Source organism: Schistocerca serialis, chromosome 7, assembly GCF_023864345.2.
Source record: "Schistocerca serialis cubense isolate TAMUIC-IGC-003099 chromosome 7, iqSchSeri2.2, whole genome shotgun sequence".
In the NCBI taxonomy this organism is placed as follows: Eukaryota; Metazoa; Arthropoda; class Insecta; order Orthoptera; family Acrididae; genus Schistocerca; species Schistocerca serialis.
This window is the reverse complement of record NC_064644.1, coordinates 215,036,035-215,061,589: the sequence shown is the minus strand read 5'-3', so window position 1 is coordinate 215,061,589 and position 25,555 is coordinate 215,036,035. Positions and strand designations below refer to the sequence as shown.

General features: G+C 39.9%; 1 protein-coding gene across 1 annotated transcript in view; it reads right to left on the bottom strand.

The window, feature by feature from the left end:
* Positions 1–25,555, bottom strand: part of LOC126413339 (probable E3 ubiquitin-protein ligase HERC1) — a 722,413-nt gene that overhangs the window by 13,696 nt on the left and 683,162 nt on the right. The window contains exon 70 of the mRNA XM_050083249.1: positions 23,589–23,722. Coding sequence (XP_049939206.1) covers positions 23,589–23,722 — 134 coding nt within the window. The remainder of the gene's footprint in view (positions 1–23,588; positions 23,723–25,555) is intronic.

Here is a 25,555-nt window from a genome sequence, read left to right as displayed (position 1 = left end):
AATCTGCAGTAGAGGAAGAGATCAGCTGAATGGTTTTGTGGGACTTAACTGAGCTTTGAACAGCCTCTATCGTAGCCTGCTCCTCATGGTACCGAATAGTGACGGAAAAGCTCGCCTAGTACTCAATGGCCCCCATGAATTATACTATAATCGTTCCAATATGTACACAGGGAACAATGATGAGTTAATACAAATCTTTCATGGTGTACAGTACTTGATCAGAATAAATATGTGTTCAACATATTGGAAGATTAGCCCTGATCAGCCTTCACGAAAGTATACAACATTCTTATATGCAGGAAGAAGCTACCATTTTAAGGTTCTCCCATTCGGCCTTAATATAAGTGCCGGAGTGGATTATGTATTGGGATCTGGGCAGTGACAAATCCCTTTGCACTCCTTGTGGATGATTTGTTAATAGCAACAGCTACCTGGTGGAAGACACAGAGCTATTAAACAAATGTACTGAAAGCTTTTAGAAAAGCTGGATTGCTAGCAAATTTGCAAAAGTCACAATTTGCCTTGGAAAAGACAAAGTTTCCTGGCCATTTGCTTCATATGAAAGCAATTCTGCCTGATTCTGAGAAGATTAACACACTTAAGAATGTTCATATCCCATGAATGAAAAACGATTGAAAGAGTTTCTGGGACTCATCTCATTCTTTTGAAGGTTCATGCCGGATCAGTCATTTAATGCAGAAGCATTGTTTAATCTGTTATGGAAGAATGCCGCCTTGCACTGGACAATCAATGTAATGAAGAATTTAATGCTATCAAGGTGTTGGTAGAGTCCAAGCTGTTGTACCACCCAGACATGTTACTAGATTTTGGTCTGATGACAGATGCCTCTTCAGTCGGATTAAGAGCCTGCCTATTCCAGGTGAGGATGATGGGCAGAAAGCCAATGTTTTGTTCAATAGCACTTGATAGCAGAGCACTGTCATCATATGAAATGACATATGCTACAACAGAACAGGAAGCGCTCGCAGAGGTTTGGGCTTTCTGCAAGTTCAGTTACTATCTGTTTGGAGCCAACACAGTGGTGTATTTTGTGACAAGCTCTAAAGTTCTTGCAAACTTGTAAATTAATGCATTCCTGGCTGTCAAGATGGATTTTGGCACTGCAAGAATACAATTTTAAAATCATATACACAGGGTGTATCAAAAAGAATCATCTGATTTGGCACATCCACATTTCTGAAACTAATAAACATATACCATTAATTTTGTTTTTCGATGAATGGGAAAATCAAAAAGTTTTCGCCCCTTTTGAGATACATGGCACATGTCAATGTGATATTAAAATTGTTCCCACACTGCAGTGAGCATGTTTTGAGTTACAGCTTCCACAGCTGCTGTTTTGTGATGTCTCAGTTCATTCATTGTTGTTGGTAATGGAGGCACATAACATAAACCCCCTCAATAAGTAATCACATACAGTCAGGTCCTGTGACCTTGGAGGCCAGTAATGTAACGCTGGATCATTTGGTCCAGAGTGACCGATCCAGCGTTCAGTAGCCCATTGATTTAAAAATTCCCGCATTTCCAGATGCCAGTGTGGCGGTGCCCCATCCTGTTTTTCATTGAAGTCATTCAAATCAGTCTCCAACTGTGGGAAAAGAAAGTTCTCAAGCATATCGAGATATGTGCTTCCCGCAACAGTGTTCTCGGCAACTGTACAAAACACATTAAATTTTGGAGAGTCCCTCTCGGAATTGTTCATGCCATCAACTAATGCTGTGTGCTGTAGGAGGATCCACATCACACCTAGTATGAAGGCCACGATGAACAGTTATTACTGACTCGCATTGCACAAAATATAGAACATAAAACGCTTTCTGTTATCTAGGCACCATTTTTACTAGAACTGCTGATATCTAGAAGGAACCATGTAAAACTCGAGAGTTTGCTCTTTCCAACAGTACGCTGTCCATGCACATATCTCCAATAACATAATAGTTATGATTTTTGTTGATACACTTTGTATAAGTGGCAAGGAGAATATAGTAGTGGATGCCCTATTGAGACTCCCAAAGGGTTAAATCCAGAAACAGTTGTGGAGGAACAAATGGGTGATACCCTTGTCTTGTTGATGCAGGATCAGGTAAACAACAGATACGACCTGGAACATTTTCGGAGTATGGCTGTGCTGCAAGAACAAGACGACAATTGGTAAAATGTTAGGCAGTCACTGCAACACCAACAAGACGACAGACTGCACAAGTTTAATAAAATCATAACTCAAGTATTATTCCACCATGAGAGTGAGAATGGACAGGACTGGTGTGTCTGCATTCCTCAAGAGTACGAAAAAACAACTCTTTTGGTGTTCGCAAGTGTGCCGATTAAGATAAGAAACTATTGCTACTTCCCTGATATCAGAAGGAAACTGTCGAAAGAAATCAAGTCTTGCCAAATATATCAGAAAAGAAACTGGATAAACATTAGAGTAAAGAACCATACCACCACAAAACAGTGGACAAGCCCCTGGCCATCATGTGTGTGGACATCTGTGGGCCAGTACTCTGAGCCAAAGGTGGATGTAGGTGCATTGTAGCGTTCTTTGATGTATTTATGAAGTATGTCAAGGTGTACCCATTGAAAATAGCAACTTATGCTCCTATTCTGAAATGGCAAACCACATGCTGTATTTTCAGACAATGCAGCAAATTACACATGTTTTGCTCAAAGGCATGCACTCAAAAGAGCAGGTTTCAAGCAGGTACCAAATTCCAGGTACCAGCCCAAAAGGAAACCTGTTGAGAGAGTCACCCAGGAATTAAACAATTTGTGCGGACATACTGCCACAACAGGCAGACAAAATGGATTGACTACTTGGCATAGTACGAAGAAATTATGAACCATTTATCAAGTATGACAACCCAGTTCACACCAGTGGAGCTGATGTTCCAACAAGAAGAGAGGGATGAGTGGGTGCGAAAGATACTCAGGATACCAGTTGAGAATCCTCAGTGGAAGGAGAAGGTGAGACAACCATTAGTCAAACTGACTGAACAAGCTAAGGTTTGGAAACGGGCATATGACAAAAGGAGATTGCAGATGCAAACATATAATGTAGATGAGCAAGTACTTTTGTGGACTCATTTGAAATCTTCACTCTTGAAGAGGTGAAATAGTAAATAGCAACTATTAGATGTTGATTCATTTGAAATACTAAGAATTTCACATCCTGGAGCTTACTTATTAGGCTGTCCAGGAATGCACAGGATACAAGGGTTATACCCACATCAAGACATAAAGTGATATTTCTCCTGAGGAGATGAATCTCAGATGAAATGTAAATATGAAGATAATTTCTCGTAAACAGTATATTTAAGTAGATGTGGTATGTATGCCTTCTTTGTAGTATGTAAGTTTATTATTGTGTCCTCAACTGTTAAAGAAACCTGGGGATAATTTCGAATTTTGAGTGTACTTACGTGAATGTGTGTACTAAACATGATCAACTTTCCTAAAGAGATGAGAGTTTATAATAATCATATGTGTTATTTCATATAGTGATTGATGATTTCTCTGTGTAGTGTTAAGTTTCTATTTCTGAGATAGGATTGCCAGATTAGTTATATTCCATAATGATTTGTCAAAAAGTTAAGTTCTGTGGACCCTACACAACACATAAGTGACATGTGATAATTTTGTGTCACAAGTGTGGCGTGTAATGAATTTAATCCATGTATTTAATGCTATGAATCATTAAATTGTATTAGTAGGGCAGCTGGTAAAGGGATTTATGGTGAGGACTGTAGGCTGAAATCTTGTGGAGAGAGTATTTATATGTATTCGAGCCTTCAGCTCATTTTTAGCTAAGAGATAAATGATCATGCCCAATAAAATTTTCTGGTTCAGAATATACAATCAAACTTAAATGGAAGATGGAAGAGAGTAATGTTTTAAAATATTTGTACCATAATCATCAATATTGAAGATGGATGTCATGATACATGCCACTATGATCTTCTAGTGAAGCAGTGGCAGTGGCAGTGGCAGTGTCTATAGTGACGATGTGAATCTTCAATTCAAATATAAAAAGACATAAATAAAAAGAAAGCCCAAATTATCGAAACACACAAACTGTGAATATGCCAGTTGAATGCAGAAGACTTGGATGAGGTGTTAATGAAAAGCTGTGAGTGTACCATAGATTCTGTGAACAATCTGTGACATTTGTGCAGAAAATCTTCTGCTACTGCTAATGAGGTAGTGATGGTCTAAAACATGAATCAACTTCTGACAATCTTATCATGTCCCACAAATATCTGAGATTTGATGATCAATCCGGTTCCTGTTCTACCCCACTTGCTTCTCCACCAAGGAGGACTTCCCTTCTTCGACTTTCTAGACCCTCGAGCTCTTCACCTTCCATTCCCAACTATCGTGCAGTTTCGCCAATGGTGCCTTTCAAGTCGCCAATGGTGCCTTTCAAGTCCCACCGATGATTCAAGAACAGTGTTTGAACATTCTTAATTATGCCCAACTCTCACAGCAAACATGAATAGACACTGATGAATGGTATGAAAGCTTATCCCATTATGCAAAGGACAATTATTGTGATGTAATACCAATATGTATGCAACTGCTACTTCACAGTTCTATTCATTCAATTTAAATCCTATGTGGGTTATAAACCATTTAAGCTTATCAACTATTTATCTTGTAAATTCATATGATGGTGATTGGTAAGGAGTCAGGTGAGCAGAAGGCTGACGGGTCTTTCTCATTGTTCTCCACAGGTTTCTGGAGAGACTTGCCCAAATGGGGAAATCTTAAAGATAAATTGCCGTGGCAAAACTGGCTGTTCTATTGTACCTGAACATCCGATATAGTCAACCTTACTGAATGCTAGCTTGTTGTTTTATGCTATCTTCAGTGACTGTATCTGCTGTGGCTGTGTTCTTTACAGCATTTGATACTGAGTACATGCTTGCTTGTCTTTAGTCGTTCTTAGTGGTGGCAAAATGTGTTTATTTAAAAAAGTTTCGCTACCATGAGGAGCATCATGTAATGACACAAATTGACTTAAGAGATAAGAAATGTGCTGATTTTGAGATGGTTGTGTATATCAGCTATACTGATGGTGTTGTACGGCACAGACTGTAGTTCAACAAACTCCACACTATGTGCGCTTGAGAATTAATTTATTTTGGGGCAGGGAAAGAAAGTGACTGCAAGAATAAACTTTGCATAGGTGATGCTACTCTTTGCTGGTATAGCATCCCTGACACTGCTTAATAATATTTTTTACTGTGGCTTGAGATATTGGAATAGAAAGATGTAATGTTGGAGAGGATCTACTTGCATTGTTGAATGGCAGCCATTATGGAATTAGTTAGAGAACTAAGTTTGTTTAAACACTGAGGTGCAATATCTTTTGAACAGAAATGTGAAATTGGTTCTTTTATTACAGAGAGCTATTGTCTAAATAAATATTTTTCAGAGTGAGCAATTTCACCATTTCAACAACTTTGGAAATTAGTGCTTCTAGTTTACATAAGCGCACAATTAGACATTCATATCTGCAGCTTTATGATTGTTAGTTTGAACCTGCATGTGGTCCAGTTCCTTCACAATAGGCCATCTTTGCACTGGAACTATATCTCTCAAATATTTTCTCCCCCAAGAACTGAAACGACGACATTCATAAATCCCACATCGTGCTACAAGTGTAGGTAGCCACTCATGTCCAACCTGAGAAATAAACTTAAATAAGCTTATCAGGAGGGCGGTGTGCAACAGCAGCAGTGTGGAGTGTGGAGGCTACAGTTTCATACTGCTACCGCTTGATCATTATGGTGACAGTGCGCGCCTATTATTATAGAAGTAAACTTATTAAACACATACATAGTGGACAGTCCTCATAGCTTAGATCCATTTGAAGGCAGTGCTCTTAATTAAAGGGAAAAACTTCTTTTTGAAGCACATTAACATTTAACTTAACACTCAAGCAACATTCACTCTAACTTCAACATTTCAAGTTTAATATTCACTGAAGTAAATCACAGTTTAAATCTCTCTCCTTTTATTTTTATGTCACTATAAGCTGCGTATTTGGAGTGCACGGTTTACAATGGTAAGCAGCTGTAAGGTAAATTATATATTCACAAAAACTAATATTTTTGTAAAAATGTAAGTATTGGCAATGTTACTGAGGCCTAATGATGTTCACTTTAGTAATTCAGTCTCACAGTCATTAATATGCAAAAATTTTAATTTCATATTTTTATATTAAAAAGATAGGGCAATTAAAAAATGTGAAAACAGGTTAATTACCTTCCACCTGATTCTCATAATGAAATCAAATGTGTGCCCACTAATGATTTGTGTAAGTTGTTGTTGTTGTTGTTGTTGTTGTCTTCAGTCCTGAGACTGGTTTGATGCAGCTCTCCATGCTACTCTATCCAGTGAAAGCTGCTTCATCTCCCAGTACTTACTGCAACCTACATCCTTCTGAATCTGCTTAGTGTATTCATCTCTTGGTCTCCCTCTAAGATTTTTACCCCCACGCTGCCCTCCAAAGCTAAATTTGTGATCCCTTGATGCCTCAGAACTCAGAACATGTCATACCAACTGGTCCCTTCTTCTTGTCAAGTTGTGCCACAAACTCCTCTTCTCCCCAATTCTATTCAATACCTCCTCATTATTTATGTGATCTACCTATCTAATCTTCAGCATTCTTCTGTAGCACCATATTTCGAAAGCTTCTATTCTCTTCTTCCCCAAACTATTTATCGTCCATGTTTCACTTCCATACATGGCTACACCCCATACAAATACTTTCAGAAACGACTTCCTGACACTTAAATCTATACTCGATGTTAACAAAATTCTCTTCTTCAGAAACGCTTTCCTTGCCATTGCCAGTCTACATTTTATATCCTCTCTACTTCAACCATCATCAGTTATTTTGCTCCCCAAATAGCAAACCTCCTTTACTACTTTAAGTGTCTCATTTCCTAATCTAATTCCCTCAGCATCACCCGACTTAATTCGACTACATTTCATTATCCTCGTTTTGCTTTTGTTGATGTCCATCTTATATCCTCCTTTCAAGACACTTTCCATTCCATTCAACTGCTCTTCCAAGTCCTTTGCAGTCTCTGACAGAATTACAATGTCATCGGCGAACCTCAACATTTTTATTTCTTCTCCATAGACTTTAATACCTACTCTGAATTTTTCTTTTGTTTCCTTTACTGCTTGGTCAATATACAGATTGAATAACATCGGGGGCAGGCTACAACCCTGTCTCACTCCCTTCCCAACTGCTGCTTCCCTTCCATGCCCCTTGAGTCTTATAACTGCCATCTGGTTTCTGTACAAATTGTAAATAGCCTTTCGCTCCCTGTATTTTACCCCTACCACCTTTAGAATTTGAAAGAGAGTATTTCAGTCAACATTGTCAAAAGCTTTCTCTAAGTCTACAAATGCTAGAAATGTAAGTTTGCCTTTCCTTAATCTATTTTCTAAGATAAGTCGTAGGGTCAGTATTGCCTTACGTGTTCCGGTCGGCTTCTACCAGTTTCTCCATTCATCTGTAAAGAATTTGCGTTAGTATTTTGCAGCTGTGACTTATTAAACTGATAGTTTGGTAATTTTCACATCTGTCAACACCTGCTTTCATTGGGATTGGAATTATTATATTCTTCTTGAAGTCTGAGGGTATTTCACCTGTCTCATACATCTGGTAGAGTTTTGTCAGGATGGGCTCTCCCAAGGCCGTCAGTAGTTCCAATGGAATGTTGCCTACTCCCGGGGCCTTGTTTCGACTCAGGTCTTTCAGTGCTCTGTCAAACTCTTCACGCACCATCGTATCTCCCATTTCATCTTCATCTACTTCCTCTGCCATTTCCATTATATTGTCCTCAAGTGCATCGCCCTTGTATAGACCCTCTATATACTCCTTCCACTGTGGTGTCACCGCCAGACACCACACTTGCTAGGTGGTAGCTTAAATCGGCCGCAGTCCATTTAGTACATGTCGGACCCGCGTGTCGCCACTGTGTGATCGCAGACCGAGCGCCACCACAAGGCAGGTCTCGAGATACGATATAGCACTCGCCCCAGTTGTACGACGACTTTGCTAGCGACTACACTGACGAAGCCTTTCTCTCATTTGCCGAGAGACTGTTAGAATAGCCTTCAGCTAAGTCCATGGCTACGACCTAGCAAGGTGCCATTAACCGTATCTGAAGAGAGTCTTATTTGTATTATCAACAGCGATGTACCACAACATGGAATAAAGTTAAGTATTTGAGGAGCTGCATACTTTTCTTATTAGAATTCACTACTTATCCTGTTCCAGACTTGACGCCAGTCGGCGTGTGTGTACGCGTGCCTTTCGGTTCCCTTCTCAGTGTGGCGTAGCTAGCTTGTTACGCCACAACAGATTGGCGATGAGGATTAAAGGATCGTGTTCTTTCTACTTGCTTTGCTCTATTTATTTGTGTCATGGCTTCGCCACAATCTCAAGATGTACTGTCCGAATTTTATCGCTTGCAGAATCACCAGACGCAGGCGTTATTGGATGCCCTGGGACAGCTCGTCAACATGAGCTGCAAACCGATGCGGCCGCCGCCGCTTCATCGCTACCGCAGCCACAACACGCCGTTGCACCGTCCTTCCGTAATTTTGATTCAACCCAAGAAACGTGGCCAGAATGGTCCCGACAATTTGGATTTCATCTCGCCGCCTACAGAATTCAAGGTAATGAGCGGCAGCCGTTTTTGCTTTCTTGTGTCGGTGTGTCCACCTACCGTGTGATAGTGAAATTGTTTCCCTGCCGCGACATAGCAACTCTGTCCTACGAAGAAATTTTGTCTGCATTAGATGCCTATTTCAAAGAAACAGTTAATGTAGTTGCAAAGAGGTATACGTTCTTTCATACAAAACGTACGGCCGGTCAAACTAATAGGGAGTGGGTTGCAACTTTGCAAGGCCTTACTAGGGATTGTGCGTTTGAATGTGACTGTGGCCTTCCTTATTCAGATACTATGGTACGCGATGCAATTGCACAGAACGTTTCTGATGTTCGCATACGGGAACAGATTTTGAAACTAGTTAATCCCTCCCTTCAGCAAGTGATAGACATATTGGATAGACAAGACACACTTGACTGTGCCCAGGACTCTTTTGAAACTTCGCCAGCAGTGTGTAACATTAACCGGCCCGCCGGGCGAGCTGCGCGGCCCGGTAAACTGCCCTCGCACACATCCGCACAGCTGCCGCCACGCTCTAAACCAGGTGTGCCGCGCCAGCACACAAATGCAGTGAAATCATGCCCGCGGTGTGCTACTAGACATTCGCGTGAAAATTGCCCGTCACGCCAAGCTATTTGCTTTTTCTGTAATAAGAAAGGACATGTTCAAAGTGTTTGCCAGAAAAAGCTCAGATCAGAAACTCTTAATCATTCCAGGCCCTTTGCTTCGCGCCGGAATCAAACCAAGAATACTCAGGCTCGTGGACCTTCGCCCATGGACATTCATGTAGTTAATTCCACTCCGCCCAGTGCCACTTTCTCTAACAGTGACTGTGTTCATCCCACAAAAAGTGTGCGTCGACGTCGCCGGAAATCACGTCAATTAGCAAGTGATGCTGCGCCTGTATCAGTTCAAATTGCATGAGACAGTCGCTCTTGTCATCAGCAGGGCAATAAACTTTTTGTAGATTTGGACTTTAATGGCAAGGTCATACCATTCCAGCTCGATACCGGAGCTGCAGTTTCACTGCTCAATCACGACACGTACAAACAACTGGGCAAACCTCCGTTGCGTGCCGCAAATGTTCAGTTAAAAAGTTATTCAGGACAGCTTATCCCTGTGTTAGGACAGTGCACTCTTCTTGCAACATATAAGGGACACACAAAACTTGTGTCATTTTATGTTCTTCGTTCTTCTACTGCAGTGAAATTGTTTGGTTTAGATTTATTTCAATTGTTTAACATGTCTATCGTAAATCAGGTCCTATCAGTGAATCAGACTGTGCCTTCAGACAGTGTTTCTCGGCTATGTGAAGAATTTGCAGACATTTTTGCACCGGCCTTAGGTTGCGCTAAAAACTATGAAGCACATTTGGAACTGAAAGTAAACGCGCAACCGAAATTTTTCAGAGCGCGCAATGTTCCTCACGCATTGCGTGTTGAGGTCGTAAGAACATTACACGATTTAGCATCACAAGGTGTGAGTGAATGTGCGCAATGCCTCTTCCATTTCAGCTCCGCTTCATCGCTTACGCCGTACAGGTGTTCCGTTTCTCTGGACAACGGAATGCGAACGCGCTGTTCGCCAGTTGAAATCGGCGTTGCTTTCTAATACTTGCCTTACGCCATTCGATCCCCAGAAACCCCTTTTGTTGATGGTAGATGCATCGGATTTCGGGATCGGTGCTGTGCTTGCGCACAAAGTTGGTTCGTATGATCGCCCTATTGCCTTTGCGTCCAAATTGCTCTCGTCTGCGCAAAGAAATTATTCACAGATAGAGAAAGAAGCTTTGGCTCTTGTGTTTGGTGTTACTAAGTTCCATGATTTCTTGTATGGTCGTCACTTTACCATCATCACAGACCACAAACCTTTGACGTCGCTTTTTCCTCCGAACAAGCATGTACCTCCGCGTACAGCACAGAAATTCATTCGCTGGTCTATTTTCCTCTCGCAGTACCGCTACGATATCTTGTATCGGTCCACTGCTATGCACGGAAACGCCGATGGGTTGTCCCATTTGCCTGTTGCTGAGGATAAAGCATTCGATTCTTCCGAACTTGCTTGCATGTTCATTGATGCGGAAACCGATGAAGTGGTCGAATCATTTCCGATTGATTTTCGTCGCGTAGCTACAGCCACAGCTGCTGACTCTGTCCTTGCTACCGTTTTGCGTTTTGTTGCTACGCAATGGCCTTTGTCAAAGTCTCGGATCGAGGATCCGTTGGTTCGCCGATTTTTTGCTCATAAGGAGAGACTTTTTGTACGACGTGGTGTTTTGTTGTTGCGTTCTGATAATGATCAGTCCAGAGTCGTGGTCCCACGTTCTTTGCAATCCTCTGTTTTAAGGCTTCTTCACCAAGGTCATTGGGGTATAGTGCGAACGAAACAACTTGCTCGTCAGCACTGTACTTGGTTCGGAATCGATGCTGCGATTACGAATATGTGCTCTTCTTGCATGGCGTGTGCCGAACAACAATCCGCGCCGCCACGGAAAGTCTTTGCATGGCCAAAAGCCACTTCCCCTTGGCAACGCTTGCACATCGATTTTGCTGGTCCATTCTGGAATGCTCGATGGTTGGTTCTGGTAGATGCCTTCAGTAATTTTCCTTTTGTTGTCCGGATGTCTTCCACGATGTCCTCTGCCACCATCCAAGCGTTGTCTGCTATCTTTTGCATTGAAGGTCTTCCGCAGACTATTGTTTCCGACAATGGCCCACAATTCATGTCCGCAGAATTTCAGTCATTCTGCCAGGCCAATGGTATTCAACATCTGACATCCGCGCCGTTTTCGCCTCAGTCAAACGGTGCCGCTGAACGATTGGTCCAGACTTTCAAGTCACAGATGTTGAAGTTGAAAGAGTCACATTCTCGGGAGGACGCGTTGTTGCTCTTTTTGTCATCGTATCGCTCTCAGCCCCGAGATGGTCGCTCGCCGGCTGAGTTGCTCCATGGTCGTCCTCATCGAACCTTGATGTCTTTGCTGCATCCGCCGCATCAGGTTCCAGTGCAGCGGCAGACTTCTGGTTTTGCTCCAGGCGACGTTGTATTTTTTTCGCAACTATCGAGGTTCACGGCGTTGGCTCGTAGGGCGCATTCTTCGCTGCCTCAGCCGCGCGATGTATTTGGTTTTGGGGGCCTCTGGTGAGGTGCGTCGGCATCTCAATCAGCTGCGCCTCTGTCGTCGCACGGGTTGTAATGGTCGCCTAGTCGTTGATATTGCTAATTGCTGTAATCACACTATTTCACTCCCGTTTACGGAGCTTGTTAGCACTTGATGTTTGGTTGGCGCCATTAAAATGCGTTGTAGTAATCGCTGCTGCTTGCTGGATCGCTGCTGTGTCTCGATGTTGATGCTGGCTCTAAATCTGGTTGTCTACTGTTAAAACCATGAGGTCCCGTGTTTTTTATATGCTTTTGATGATAAAGAACGAGCGAAACCAACAAATATGTAAACCTCAAATATTTATTACTCTGGTGGCCATCTTAATTCCACTGTCCACCAAAGACCATGACACAAGACAAAGTAGTATTTCCGTTGCATGTTCTTTGCATTGTTTATCCACCTCAAACAATAACACACAAACACACTCTACCAAAGTGACATTCCGACTGCCTCCCGACCGTTCTTGCTGCTTGTATTTATAACATTGTCAAAGAACTACTAAAAAGAGATATAGTTTACAAGTCACATGTACATCTGTTATCATAATTTGTGCAGAAAAGTTATTAATTTGCATCGAGTGACATAATTTAACATGTTATTAAAATGACAGACAGATTTGTAGACTTGACAGAATAATTCTTTGTTACAAAAAGGCCGTTTTTTAGAAGTTTGTCAATTGACTTCTCTAATTTGCATAAATAAGTAATTAACATGAATTATTAAGAATTACATTGGTTTTCGTCTAAAATAGGATTGATTACGTGAATACCGAGTGAAAACGCTCCTAGTGAACAAATAGGTTTCACTGGGTGATTTTTATTTAAGGAGATCCAAACTACCTAAGTTGGCTACTATTTTTCGTACTTCATATTAATTATTTAAGATAAACTTAGTGTTTTTACATGATGACATTTGCTGTATCAGTGATCAAGTGATATTAACTTTTGTGTGGGTCAGTTATTCAGTATAATTTAATGGGTTGACTGTTTATGGAGACATGTTGTGCAATCATTGTTAACATACACAATAACTCTTCTATAATCATAAATACTCGTTAAACTGGTTGAATTTGGAGGGTATCACATACTTTATTAAAGTAAAGCCTTTAATATGTTCCGTTACAGGGTTCTGCCGCTCCCCGTCTGCTTTCAGCGACGGTGCCGTCCGGTCAGTGCCCTGGGGACCCATCTACTGGCTCGCCTCATCCCCAGGTGTTACCGACGATGCCTTCCATTTTGCCCCATGGTGACGCGCCGCCGCCGCCGCAGCCTGCGCCGCCGCAGCCACCGCCGCCGCCGCCTGTTCTCCCGCCGGCGCCGCCCGCATTCGACGCTTCGCTGCAGCCGCCAAGCGCCTCCCTGGGTCACGCGCCGCCGATCGCTTCCCGTGACCAGCCGTCTTCCGCCATGGACCTCTTGCCCGCTCCGGACCACATGGCGTCTTCGCGCGTCGGGTACCCCGACGCAATGGAGGTCGACCCTTCGGCTGCTCCTGTCTCTTTACGGGCGCATACACCGCATGTTGACGTGCACCCTGGACTAGGTTTTCAGGTGTTCCCTAGCTCCCCTCGGACCGAATGGCCGGGTGCGGGTGGCACAGCCTCGCCTGTTGTTAGGCTCCCCACCTCATCGCATCCGTCAACATGGGGTCCTCCCCACGGCGGGCGGAAGCCTTATAACACGACCGTTCGCCGATTTGCGGGGGAGGAATGTGGTGTCACCGCCAGACACCACACTTGCTAGGTGGTAGCTTAAATCGGCCGCAGTCCATTTAGTACATGTCGGACCCGCGTGTCGCCACTGTGTGATCGCAGACCGAGCGCCACCACAAGGCAGGTCTCGAGATACGATACAGCACTCGCCCCAGTTGTACGACGACTTTGCTAGCGACTACACTGACGAAGCCTTTCTCTCATTTGCCGAGAGACTGTTAGAATAGCCTTCAGCTAAGTCCATGGCTACGACCTAGCAAGGCGCCATTAACCGTATCTGAAGAGAGTCTTATTTGTATTATCAACAGCGATGTACCACAACATGGAATAAAGTTAAGTATTTGAGGAGCTGCATACTTTTCTTATTAGAATTCACTACTTATCCTGTTCCAGACTTGACGCCAGTCGGCGTGTGTGTACGCGTGCCTTTCGGCTCCCTTCTCAGTGTGGCGTAGCTAGCTTGTTACACCACAACATCCACCTTTCTGCTTTCCCCTCTTTGCTTAGAACTGGGTTTCCATCTGAGCACTTGATATTCATACAAGTGGCTCTCTTTTCTCCAAAGGTCTCTTTAATTTTCCTGTAGGCAGTATCCATCTTACCCCTAGTGAGATAAGCCTCTACATCCTTACATTTGTCCTCTAGCCATCCCTGCTTAGCCATTTTGCACATCCTGTTGATCTCATTTTTGAGACGTTTGTAATCCCTTTTGCCTGCTTCATTTACTGCATTTTTATATTTTCTCCTTTCATCAATTAAATTCAATATTTCTTCTGTTACCCAAGGATTTCTACTAGCCCTCGTCTTTTTACCTACTTGATCCTCTGCTGCCTTCACTACTTCATCCCTCAGAGCTACCCATTCTTCTTCTACTGTATTTCTTTTCCCCATTCCTGTCAATTGTTCCTTTATGCTCTCCCTGAAACTCTGTACAACCTCTGGTTTAGTCAGTTTATCCAGGTCCCATCTCCTTAAATTCCCACCTTTTTGCAGTTTCTTCAGTTTTAATCTACAGTTCATAACCAATAGATTGTGGTCAGAGTCCACATCTGCCCCTGGAAATGTCTTACAATTTAAAGCCTGGTTCCTAAATCTCTATCTTACCATTACATAATCTATCTGATACCTTCTAGTATCTCCAGGATTCTTCCATGTATACAATCTTCTTTTATGATTCTTGAACCAAGTGTTAGCTATGACTAAGTTATGCTCTGTGCAAAATTCTACCAGACGGCTTCCTCTTTCATTTCTTAGCCCCAATCCATATTCACCTACTATGTTTCCTTCTCTCCCTTTTCCTACTCTCGAATTCCAGTCACCCATGACTATTAAATTTTCGTCTCCCTTCACTATCTGAATAATTTCTTTTATCTCATCATACATTTCATCAATTTCTTCAGCATCTGCAGAGCTAGTTGGCATATAAACTTGCACTACTGTAGTAGACGTGGGCTTCGTGTCTACCTTGGCCACAGTAATGCATTCACTATGCTGTTGGTAGTAGCTTGCCCGCACTCCTATTTTTTTATTCATTATTAAACCTACTCCTGCATTACCCCTATTTGATTTTGTATTTATAATCCTGTATTCACCTGACCAAAAGTCTTGTTCCTCCTGCCACCGAACTTCACTAATTCCCACTATATCTAACTTCAACCTATCCATTTCCCTTTTTACATTTTCTAACCTACCTGCCCGATTAAGGGATCTGACATTCTACGCTCCGATCTGTAGAACGCCAGTTTTTTTTTTTTCTCCTGATAACGACGTCCTCTTGAGTATTCCTCGCCCGGAGATCCGAATGGGGGACTATTTTACCTCCGGAATATTCTACCCAAGAGGATGCCATCATCATTTAACCATACAGTAAAACTGCATGCCCTTGGGAAAAATTACAGCTGTAGTTTCCCCTTGCTTTCAGCCATTCGCAGTACCAGCACAGCAAGACCGTTTTGGTTAGTGTTACAAGACCAGATCAGTCAATCATCCAGACTGTTGCCCCTGCAACTACTGAAAAGGCTGCTGCCCCTCTTCAGGAACCACATGTTTGTCTGGCCTCTCAACAGATACCCCTCCGTTGTGGTTGCACCTACGGTACGGCCATATGTATCGCTGATGCAAGCAAGCCTCCCCACCAACGGCAAGGTCCATGGTTCATGGGGGTAGTTGTGTAAGTTAGCAGAGCATTACGCATCCCATTTACCTCATGTTACCACATTTTTTGGAAGATTGGAAATAAGGTTTAGTCTTAAGATTTTGTTCACAATATGTGTTCTTAATTTCAATAATTAGAATTTTCTAGCATGAAATAATTGTGTTATCAAAAACAAGATAGGCCTTTCTTCTGTATTTTCTGAAATTTTTTTGGAATAAATAGAAAAAATGAAAACACACTGCACTTTTTAACATAATGTTGCAAGTCCCACCTCCACAATGGATTAGTGTGTAAGTTTAAGGAAGGTGAATAAAATATAAGAGTAAGGATGCTTCCTGTTGGGGTGTAGCAGCTGTGCTGCTCCTATCCATCTGATCCAAAATCCAAAACCAATTTTGGATGTTGTGATCCTTACAGTTATCTTTTCATCCTTACATTTAGCTCTTCATCATGAACATCTCCAGTTCTAAAATTATGACACGATACAAAAGACACTGGTTCATCATTGCCTTGTTCCAAAGAATTTCATTGTCTTTAAAGTAAATGTTAGCTGCTCTTTTCAAAATGAATCAATCGCTTTCCATGTTCTGCTTTCAACAGCAGATTCACTTTTACTGATAATCACAAACACTGGTCAGCTACACTCAAAACTTAGTATAAATGAGAATGCTATATGCTTGTGGGAAACCAGACATCTGTGTGGCCCATGTGCAAAATGACAATCACACCATACACTCACCAAAATGGCAGTATCATCATGCTGTCACCAAGATTCATCTACTGAACTACATCTCCCTGATGACCAATAATGGGCAGTAGTTAAGGATCGACAAAAATATGAAAATTATCATAATTAAAAAAAAAAAAGAAAAGAAAAATCAGCCATAGTAAGGGCTTTGAGAGACATCAAGCCAAATATAAAAGCCATATAAAATTAATAGATCATTCACATTCCAAATGCCTGCCAATCTAAACATTTTTATCCAAGGCATAATCGAAAAGTATGAAATATTTGCTTTCAAAGCCATTACAATGTGCAATCAAACTCAAACACAGATGATCTGCAATGTTGTAACATTCATTTGGTGTGCTCAATCTGAAGCTAAAGAGTTATGCCAGAATCAACTGTGAATTTTTTTTTGTTTAATTTGCATAGCATATAATGTGTGTAGAAGAGTTTGTAGAATTTAAAACAATGGGGCAAGAACATTATAACATAATTCCTACATTTGAAAAATGATCACTCCTGCATCTACATCTACATCTACATCCATACTCCGCAAGCCACCTGACGGTGTGTGGCGGAGTCAACATTGCAAAAAAATTGATGTTATTTATTCCTCATTTGTTACAAATCTACAATAACATGCTTGAAATATATTAACCTGTGTGTATACTTAGAGATACCACATGTAGCCATTTCCATTTCATAGTCATCAAGATAATGAATGTCACATCTTCTACAATGCATTGTATCTGTACAATTGTGTGTCATGATTGTTAATGTGTCCACAATACAGATTTTATTTTTGAAGCAATTCTGAGCAGCTTGAAATTGGATCCTCTTGGAAATTTGCCTTGGTGGTACTTCACACAAAGTGCAACCACTTTTAGCAGAGTTAAAAAGCCTTCATTTTCAACCATTTGAAAAGGATTACACTTCATGCACAAAATGGCTTTAGACAAGCATACACCTTTTGAGAGATGTGTTGTCCATCCCTGATGGTGTTGCTGATCATCAAACCAACCTCACCCACAGCTGAAAATCCAGTATGGCTCTTCCAAATTCTCAATCAACATTCTTAAACATCACCCTACCGACAACATTGCTGACATCATTGCGATATCACGATTCAGCTACTTTTGTCTCCAGAGGAGGAGAATATTTGTTAACTGAAGAAATGCTAGTCTTTTCCCCACATTGTAATTAAAATACAACTCCTACAGTAACTTCAAAACAAAAGAACAAAATATACTATTGACACACTGTTATTGAAATCACATACTCAACAATCTATTCTGAACATGTAACTTGTACAATTTGCAGTATATTTGATAACACTATAATAACTGATCACAACAGTACATTGTTTCGAAAGAAAAGCCGATTACCTCTGACAAATGTAGCAATTATGTGATTCAAGGTTGTAGGCTTCCCTAGGGCTCTTGAGCCAATTTTTTGCCTAAAGACTGGCGCAAATGGGAAAGCACACTGTTGATTGAGTCCAGGGTATAACTAAAATTCAGTCTCCAACTATAAAACTTTCAGTAGTAAAATACTGTAAATGTTAAAAGCATATAATCTGAAGCACCAAAGAGACTGGTATAGACATGCGTATTCAAATACAGAGATATGTAAACAAGCAGAACATGGTGCTGCGGTCGGCAACGCTTACATAAGACAACAAGCATCTGGTGCAGTTGTTGTAATGGTTATTGCTACTACCATCACACGTTATCAAGATTTAAGTTGGTTTGAACATGGCGTTATAGTCAGCATATGAACGACGGGAGACAGCATCTCCAAGGTAATGATCAAATGGGAATTTTCCTGTACTACCATTTCACGAGTGTACTGTGTGTATGAGGAACCTGGTAAAACATCAAATCTCAGACATCACTGCGGCCAGAAAAAGATCCTGCAAGAATAGGACCAACAATGACTGAAGATAATTGTTCAACATGACAGAATCGCAATCCTTCAGCAAATTGCTGCAGATATCAATGCTGGGCCATCAACAAGTAAGAGCATGTGAATCATTCAATGAAACAGCATCGATATGGGCTTTCAGAGCCGAAGACTGTACTCTCAATGACTGCATGACACAATGCTTTATGCCTTGCCTGGGTCCATCAACACCAGCTGGACTGTTGATGAATGGAAACATTTTGCCTGGTCAGATGAGTTTCATTTTAAATTGCATCAAGCAGATGGCTGTGTACGAGTATGGAGACAGCTCCATGAATCCATGGACCCTTCATGTCCACAGGGCACTGTTCAGGCTGGTGGAGGCTCTGTAATGGTGTGGGGTGTGTGCAGTTGGAGTGATATGGAACCCCTGATACATCTAGATATGACTCTGACAGCTGACACGTATGTAAGCATCCTGTCTGATCACCTGCATCCGTTCAGGACTATTGTGCACTCCGACGGACTTGGGCAATTCCAGCAGGACAATGAGACATCCCACATGTCCAGAATTGCTACAGTGTGGCTCCAGGAACACTCTTCTTAGTTTAAAACTTCCGCTGGCCACCAAACTCCCATGCCTTACAATGTGCTGTACTATTGCGGATTTTTGAACAGCCCTGCAGGATTCATGTTGTCATTTCCCTCCAGCGCTAATTCAGACATTAGTTGAGTCCATGCCACATCATGTTGTGACACTTCTGCATGCAGGCAGCTACACGACATTAGGCACGTGTACCAGTTTCATCGGCTCTTCAGTGTATGTCTGTGTATTCTTCTATTTCCTTATTACTTCTCAGCCTTTAAGTTTCTCCATCACTACTTTTGGGGCCTAATATTTTCATAATAATCTTTGTTTCTTTTCCATTTCTTCAATATCCCTCTTTCTATTTAAAATTAAAGTTCCCGCTCTATAAAGACATTCATAAAGACATTGATTACAGTGCTGTAACATGTAAGTTTACTGAATTAAGAAAGTGATTTATTATAAATATTTTATGTGAATCTGAATGCAGTTGCTATTTTTTGACAGCAAACATTGTTTACAGCTTTTTCCAGACAGTTTTCTTGTTTGTTTTCCACCAAGTATTTAAACTGAGAAATCCTTTTTATTTTTCCACATTTCGTGTTCAAAAACTTTGGTGCTTGTTTGTTGTATGTCATATATTCCATTTTTTTGAATGATGTTTGTATTCCTACTTTTTCTGAAACTTTGTTCAGAACTTCAATTTGTTTTTGAGCTGTGGTAATATCCCTAGTTAAAATTGCCAGATCATCTGCAAAGGCGAGGCAATCTACTCTGATATTACTTCAACCTAACTTGATTGATTGATCTATGTTTTGATTTGACTTTAGCTCTTGCCATTCTGTAATTACCTTTTCCAAAAAACAGTTGAATAATAATGGGAGAGTCTATCTCCCTGTCTAACACCAGTCTTAATATGAAATGGTTCAAAAATTTCTCACATGAATTTAAATTTATTGCTAGGGTTGGTTAATGTTTCTTTAATCAGCATTAGAGCTTTATTATCTAGCCCCTGTTACTTTAAAATTTGGAAAAGAGATTCACAATCAACTGAGTTGTAGGCCTTTTTAAAATCCACAAATGTACATACAATATTGTTATGAGAAAACCTTTGGTGCCTAAAGATTAGTTTGAAACTAAGAATGTGTCCTGGATGGGATTTGTTTGGTCTAAACCCTGCATGGTATTCACCAATTTTAGGTTCTAACTGTTCTTGGGCTCAATCAAGTAAACGCTGCAAGAGAATTTTGTATCTGACCGGCAGAAGAGAGATTCCTCTGTAATTATTAACATCGGTTCTACCTTTCTTTATGCAATGGATGAATTACGGCAGTTTTCCAGTCCTCAGGTATTTCTCAGTTTCCCAGATATGTCCTGTTAGTTAGCTGAGTGATCACTTTTATACTGTTAGGACCACCCGATTTTAATAGTTCTGAAATTACACCATCTTCTCCAGATGCCTTATTGTTTTAAAATCTCTTATTTTGTTCAGTTATTTCGATTTCATAAAGTTCTTTAAAGTTAGGGTTGGTGTTATTAGCTTGCTGTGGTAGGAATTTATTCGCTGGTTCTGGATAGTTTGATAGTTTTTTCGAAATAATTAGCAAGTACCTTACAATTTTCCTGGTTCTTAAGAGCCAAACTGCCATTTTCATTTTTGAAGCAAAGACTTTGAGGTTGGTAACTGGTTAGTTTTATTTTGAATGTTCTATAAAAGTTGCTTGTATTCTTCTTTTGGAAGTCTTTTTCGGTTTCTAAAAGTTGGGCATTTTCGTAGTTTCTGTTAGTCTGTCAGATTAATTTAGATGTTTCTTTTCTCACTGTTAGAAAGATGATGTACGTATTCTCAGTATTGTCCCTATTCCAATTTTTGAATGCCTCATGCCTAGACTTAACTGCTGTTTCACAAACTGTGTTCCATCAAGAGCGTTTTTCTTTCTTTTGAAGCAGAATTAAATTTCATGCTGTTTTGATGAACTTTTCTTTTAGGATTTGTCAACTGTTGGATTGTTTTTTGACAGGTTCGCTGGTTAGAATTGGGGTCATTTTATCAGTGTCAAGTTTTGGGATACTTTTTTTTGTTTTGAAGAGGTTGAGTTTTTACTTTTATTCACATTAAATAATGGTTACAATCAATATCAGCGCCTTTCCTAACTTAGACATTTAAAATTTCTTTGTTGTTAGGGTCTGAAATTGCTACATGATTGATTTGAAATTCCCCAATGAATGTACTGGGTGCTAGCCAAGTTTTTTCTTTAGAATGGGTCTTTTTAAAATGTGTTGACATGATTTTTAAGATTAAAATTTTTGCACGTTTCAACAACTCGTTAGCCATTTTGGTTTGTCCATTTAGGCACAGGAAATCCACCCTCCATTTTCTTATATTTTCTCTTTACCTAATTGAGCATTAAAATCACCCGTTAAAATGTCAACATGTCTGAGGGAATTTTTGAGATGATGCTTCCTAACGTTTCCCAAGTTTCATTAACTTCTTCAGGTTTTTTATGGTTATCCTCATTGACTCGCATATGGGCATTAATTAAAGTGTATGCTTTATTTCTGCATTTAAGAGAAATTGCCATTAGTCCATTATTGATGGGCTTTACCTCTGTTAATGAATTTAAAATATTTTTGAAGACTGCAAAAGCAACTCCCAGATGTAGTGTATTATTAAGTATTCTTTTATCAGTTTTACTTTTAAGAAGACAATAAATGCCAAAATCCATGGTGTTATTGTCCGTCATTCATGTTTCTTGATGTGCCAAAATTTGAATCTTCTGTTCTTTTAAGGTATCTCCCAATTTATGAAGTTTACTTGGTTGCAAAGTTTTGTATGTTAAGTGTTGCAAAAAATGTATTTGTTTTGGTTTTATGTTAGCCAAAGGACTTCAACTGATTGTGTTGAATCACACTGCATTTTAACTTTTATTGTTAGCTAACCTAAAATTAATTCTTGCTGTTCATGTCAAATGATACTTGATACTTGTCCTGAATCATGTTATGCAAACATTACGTAATCTGGTAATAATTGTTGGCTTGTGGTAAAAAGCAGCAGAACCTGCAGAAGGTTTGGTGGCAATTTTTCTTTCATTCATAACTGCTAACTATCTGAATGACAATTACTACAACCATCAGCCAATCAATAATAGACAACATTTGCACAGTGCTGAGCTCTGTACCAGTCACTGGACATAATAAGCATTTTTCCTTGAACGAAAAAGTAAATAGTTCACAAGCAATTAATAATCTTCAAAGTTTTTTCAGATATACAAAATAATTATTAAAAAAACTATTATAGTACTCTGAGGTATTTCAAAACTTCAACTCAGTGTTCTAATCTGGGTTCACTTGTGGATGGAGCCTGGCCCCTATATGTATGGTTGGCTCCTCAATTTAAATAATTGTAACCTTCGGATGTCAATACATGAACACAACACAAGAACTGTAGTGTAGCTAAGTTTCATAACAGCCACAAATATCTTGGCCTAAGAATTTTAAACTGACTTCCGAAAACTGCCCATCTATTCCCCACAGTGCATTTAAAATTGTTTTAGCAAAGTGGTTTAAGGAAAAAAAGCAACATACTACTCAGTAAAAATGCATGAGGAATGTTTTAGTGACAAAGCTCTCACTAATTATAGTCACACTAAGTTTTAATACTAGAAAACGCTAACAAATACAAATAATATGTATCAAATGATTTGCTAACAGGTTCCCACACACATGATTTTGACATTATATGCAACACAGCTATTGATGTAAATATCATGAAATTTTATGTGCTACTCCTTTTAGTTTTGTATGTAAATATTTACACTGATAAAAGTAAAATGTTCAAAGGCGAATCCAATGAAATGTTTTAAAGCAGGTACTCTCTTCTGTACAGATCAGAATTGGACAGGTAGTGAGATGTTGTGGCAGCACAATACCAGTAATAATTCTATACACATGTTGATGTATCATTACAGGAACATAAATTGAGTGAAACATACATGATTAAATGTCTCTCAGAACCAGCAATAAATGGTGCTGAGTTTGCATCAATTGTTGTATGAACCAAAGGAAGGTATTTTCTTGCAGCGTAAAGTAGCAGATGGATAAGTAAGCTGAATGTAATAGGAACGATAGAGAAAGTGACACAGCATGCAGTGATGCAGTGGGAACATCACACTGACATGCCATCAAAAGTTCATAAATTCCCCAACTGCAGAGAAACTGATATTCATGCTAGTCTTTAACCTATAGGACCCTTTATTATAAGCTTGATAACAAAGGGAGAAAGTTTCACCTACTGCCTGGTACTCTGAAACATTCCATACTTATTTCTCTCTATCAAAAACAAGAAATGGATGTACGATGGGCAAATATGTGACTGAGACAGAGAAGCAGTAATGTATCAACAATCCACAGACAAGACTTATGAACACAATAAAAAATTTCATTGGGAAGTAGTATGAGTGCTTGAAATAGTGTAAACAATATGAAGAGAAAAAATCCATTACTTAGAAGCAAAAAGCTACTCATTTCTGGTTGAATGACTCATACTGTGATATTTACTTAAGTTCATATTGTTTGTGTAGCATTAGATCTCTATTAAATAATAATAAATTAGAAATACAATTTTACTAACCTCACAACCTTCTTAAGAAGTGGAATAGATATATGGGGCAAGCCACATACCAGCTGCTCCAGGTGTGAAGCAGTTATTAATGAAAGCAGAGGTACAGGTATAATACCTGCCATTCCTTCACGCACAGCTGCTACCTAAAATTAGTATGAACTTCCATGGAACAATTTCATTCACAGTACTATTTCACTAAATAAGTATAATTATTTAGGAATAAGACACCACAAATCATTGATGTCCAGACAGTGCATGATGCATTTCCAGCTCTGGAAGCTCTTCTTCAGGTGCTTTATATCAGTTTGGCATACAAGTTATATCAGTTTGGCATACAAGACTAGACCAGTTCTTATAATGATTACATGTAACTGTGTTACATCTACATGTACACAGATACTTTATAATCCACCGATGGTGCATGGAGGAGGGTACAAGTATTTCACATCACCTTACATTGTTTCTGCTCAGAACTATAAAAAGTATTATTCCCTATGAAGTATATGTCATGAACAAAAATATTTAGCTAACATAAGTAGTGTTAAAAAGATCACAAATGCAACTAAACATAATTATTCTGACAAATATAAATATAAACAGGATTGGTTATTCAATTTAAGTATTGCAAAGCATACAAACATGTTGAATATGCTGTGGAATAGTGAGAAATGTTTTTCATAATGACTGCTGTTTATGCAATTTGCATGTGGTTCAACTTTATAGAAAAATATTCTGGCACTTTTGAGAGGTCCAGTGCTATGAGGACTGTGGACAAAGGTGCAGAAAATTCAATGATGTTAATTCTACTGGATGATGCAGGTCAAGTACTGTGCTGCACAGTACAAATAAAGAAGTGTAAACAATGTATAATCAGAAGATTAAAAACATACACACCATGCCTTTTTATTAGGTTGTAATGATGAAAGGCAAAATCTAAGAGCTTAGTCTAGATCCTGTGGCTAGTGTATTTCACCTCTGCTGTCTTATGGAATTATTTCCTGGGCAGTGAACATAAAGTAAACAAAGTGTTTGTTCAACAGAGGTAAGCAGTAACACTATTATTTTTGTTGCTCATAGTAAAAAACTGGAACGTTTCAGATAGGTTTTATAATGGTAAGATAGAGATTTAAGAACCAGGTTTTAAATTGTAAGACATTACCAGGGGCAGATGTGGACTCTGACCACAATTTATTGTTATGAACTGTAGATTTAAACTGAAGAATCTGCAAAAAGATAGTAATTAAAGGAGATGGGACCTGGACAAACTGAAAGAACCAGAGGTTTTAGAGAGTTTCAGAGAGAGCATAAGGAATGACTGACAAGAACAGGTGAAAGAAATACAGTAGAAGAAGAATGGGCAACTTTGAGAGATGAAATAGTGAAGGCAGCAGAGGATCAAGAAGGTAAAAAGGTGAGGGCTAGTAGAAATCCTTGGGTAACAGAAGAGATACTGAATTTAATTGATGAAAGGAGAAAATATAAAAATGCAGTAAATGAAGCAGGCAAACAGGAATACAAACGTCTCAAAAAATGAGTTGACAGGAAGAGCAAAATGGCTAAGTAGGGACGGATAGAGGACAAATGCAAGGATGTAGAGGCATATATCACTAGGGGTAAGATAGATACTGCCTACAGGGAAATTAAAGAGATCTTTGGAGAAAAGAGAGCCACCTGTATGAATATCAAGAGCTCGGATGGAAAACCAGTCCCAAGCAAAGAAGGGAATGTAGAAAGGTGGAAGGATTATATAGAGGGTCTATACAAGGGCGAAGTACTTGAGGACAATATTATGGAAATGTAAGCAGACACAGATGAATATGAGAGGGGAGATATGATACTGCATGAAGAATTTGTCAGAGCATTGAAAGACCTAGTCAAAACAAGGCCCCAGGAGTAGACAACACTCCATTAGAACTGCTGGTAGCCTCAGGTGAGCCAGCCATGACAAAACCCTCCCAAGATGTATGAGACAGGTG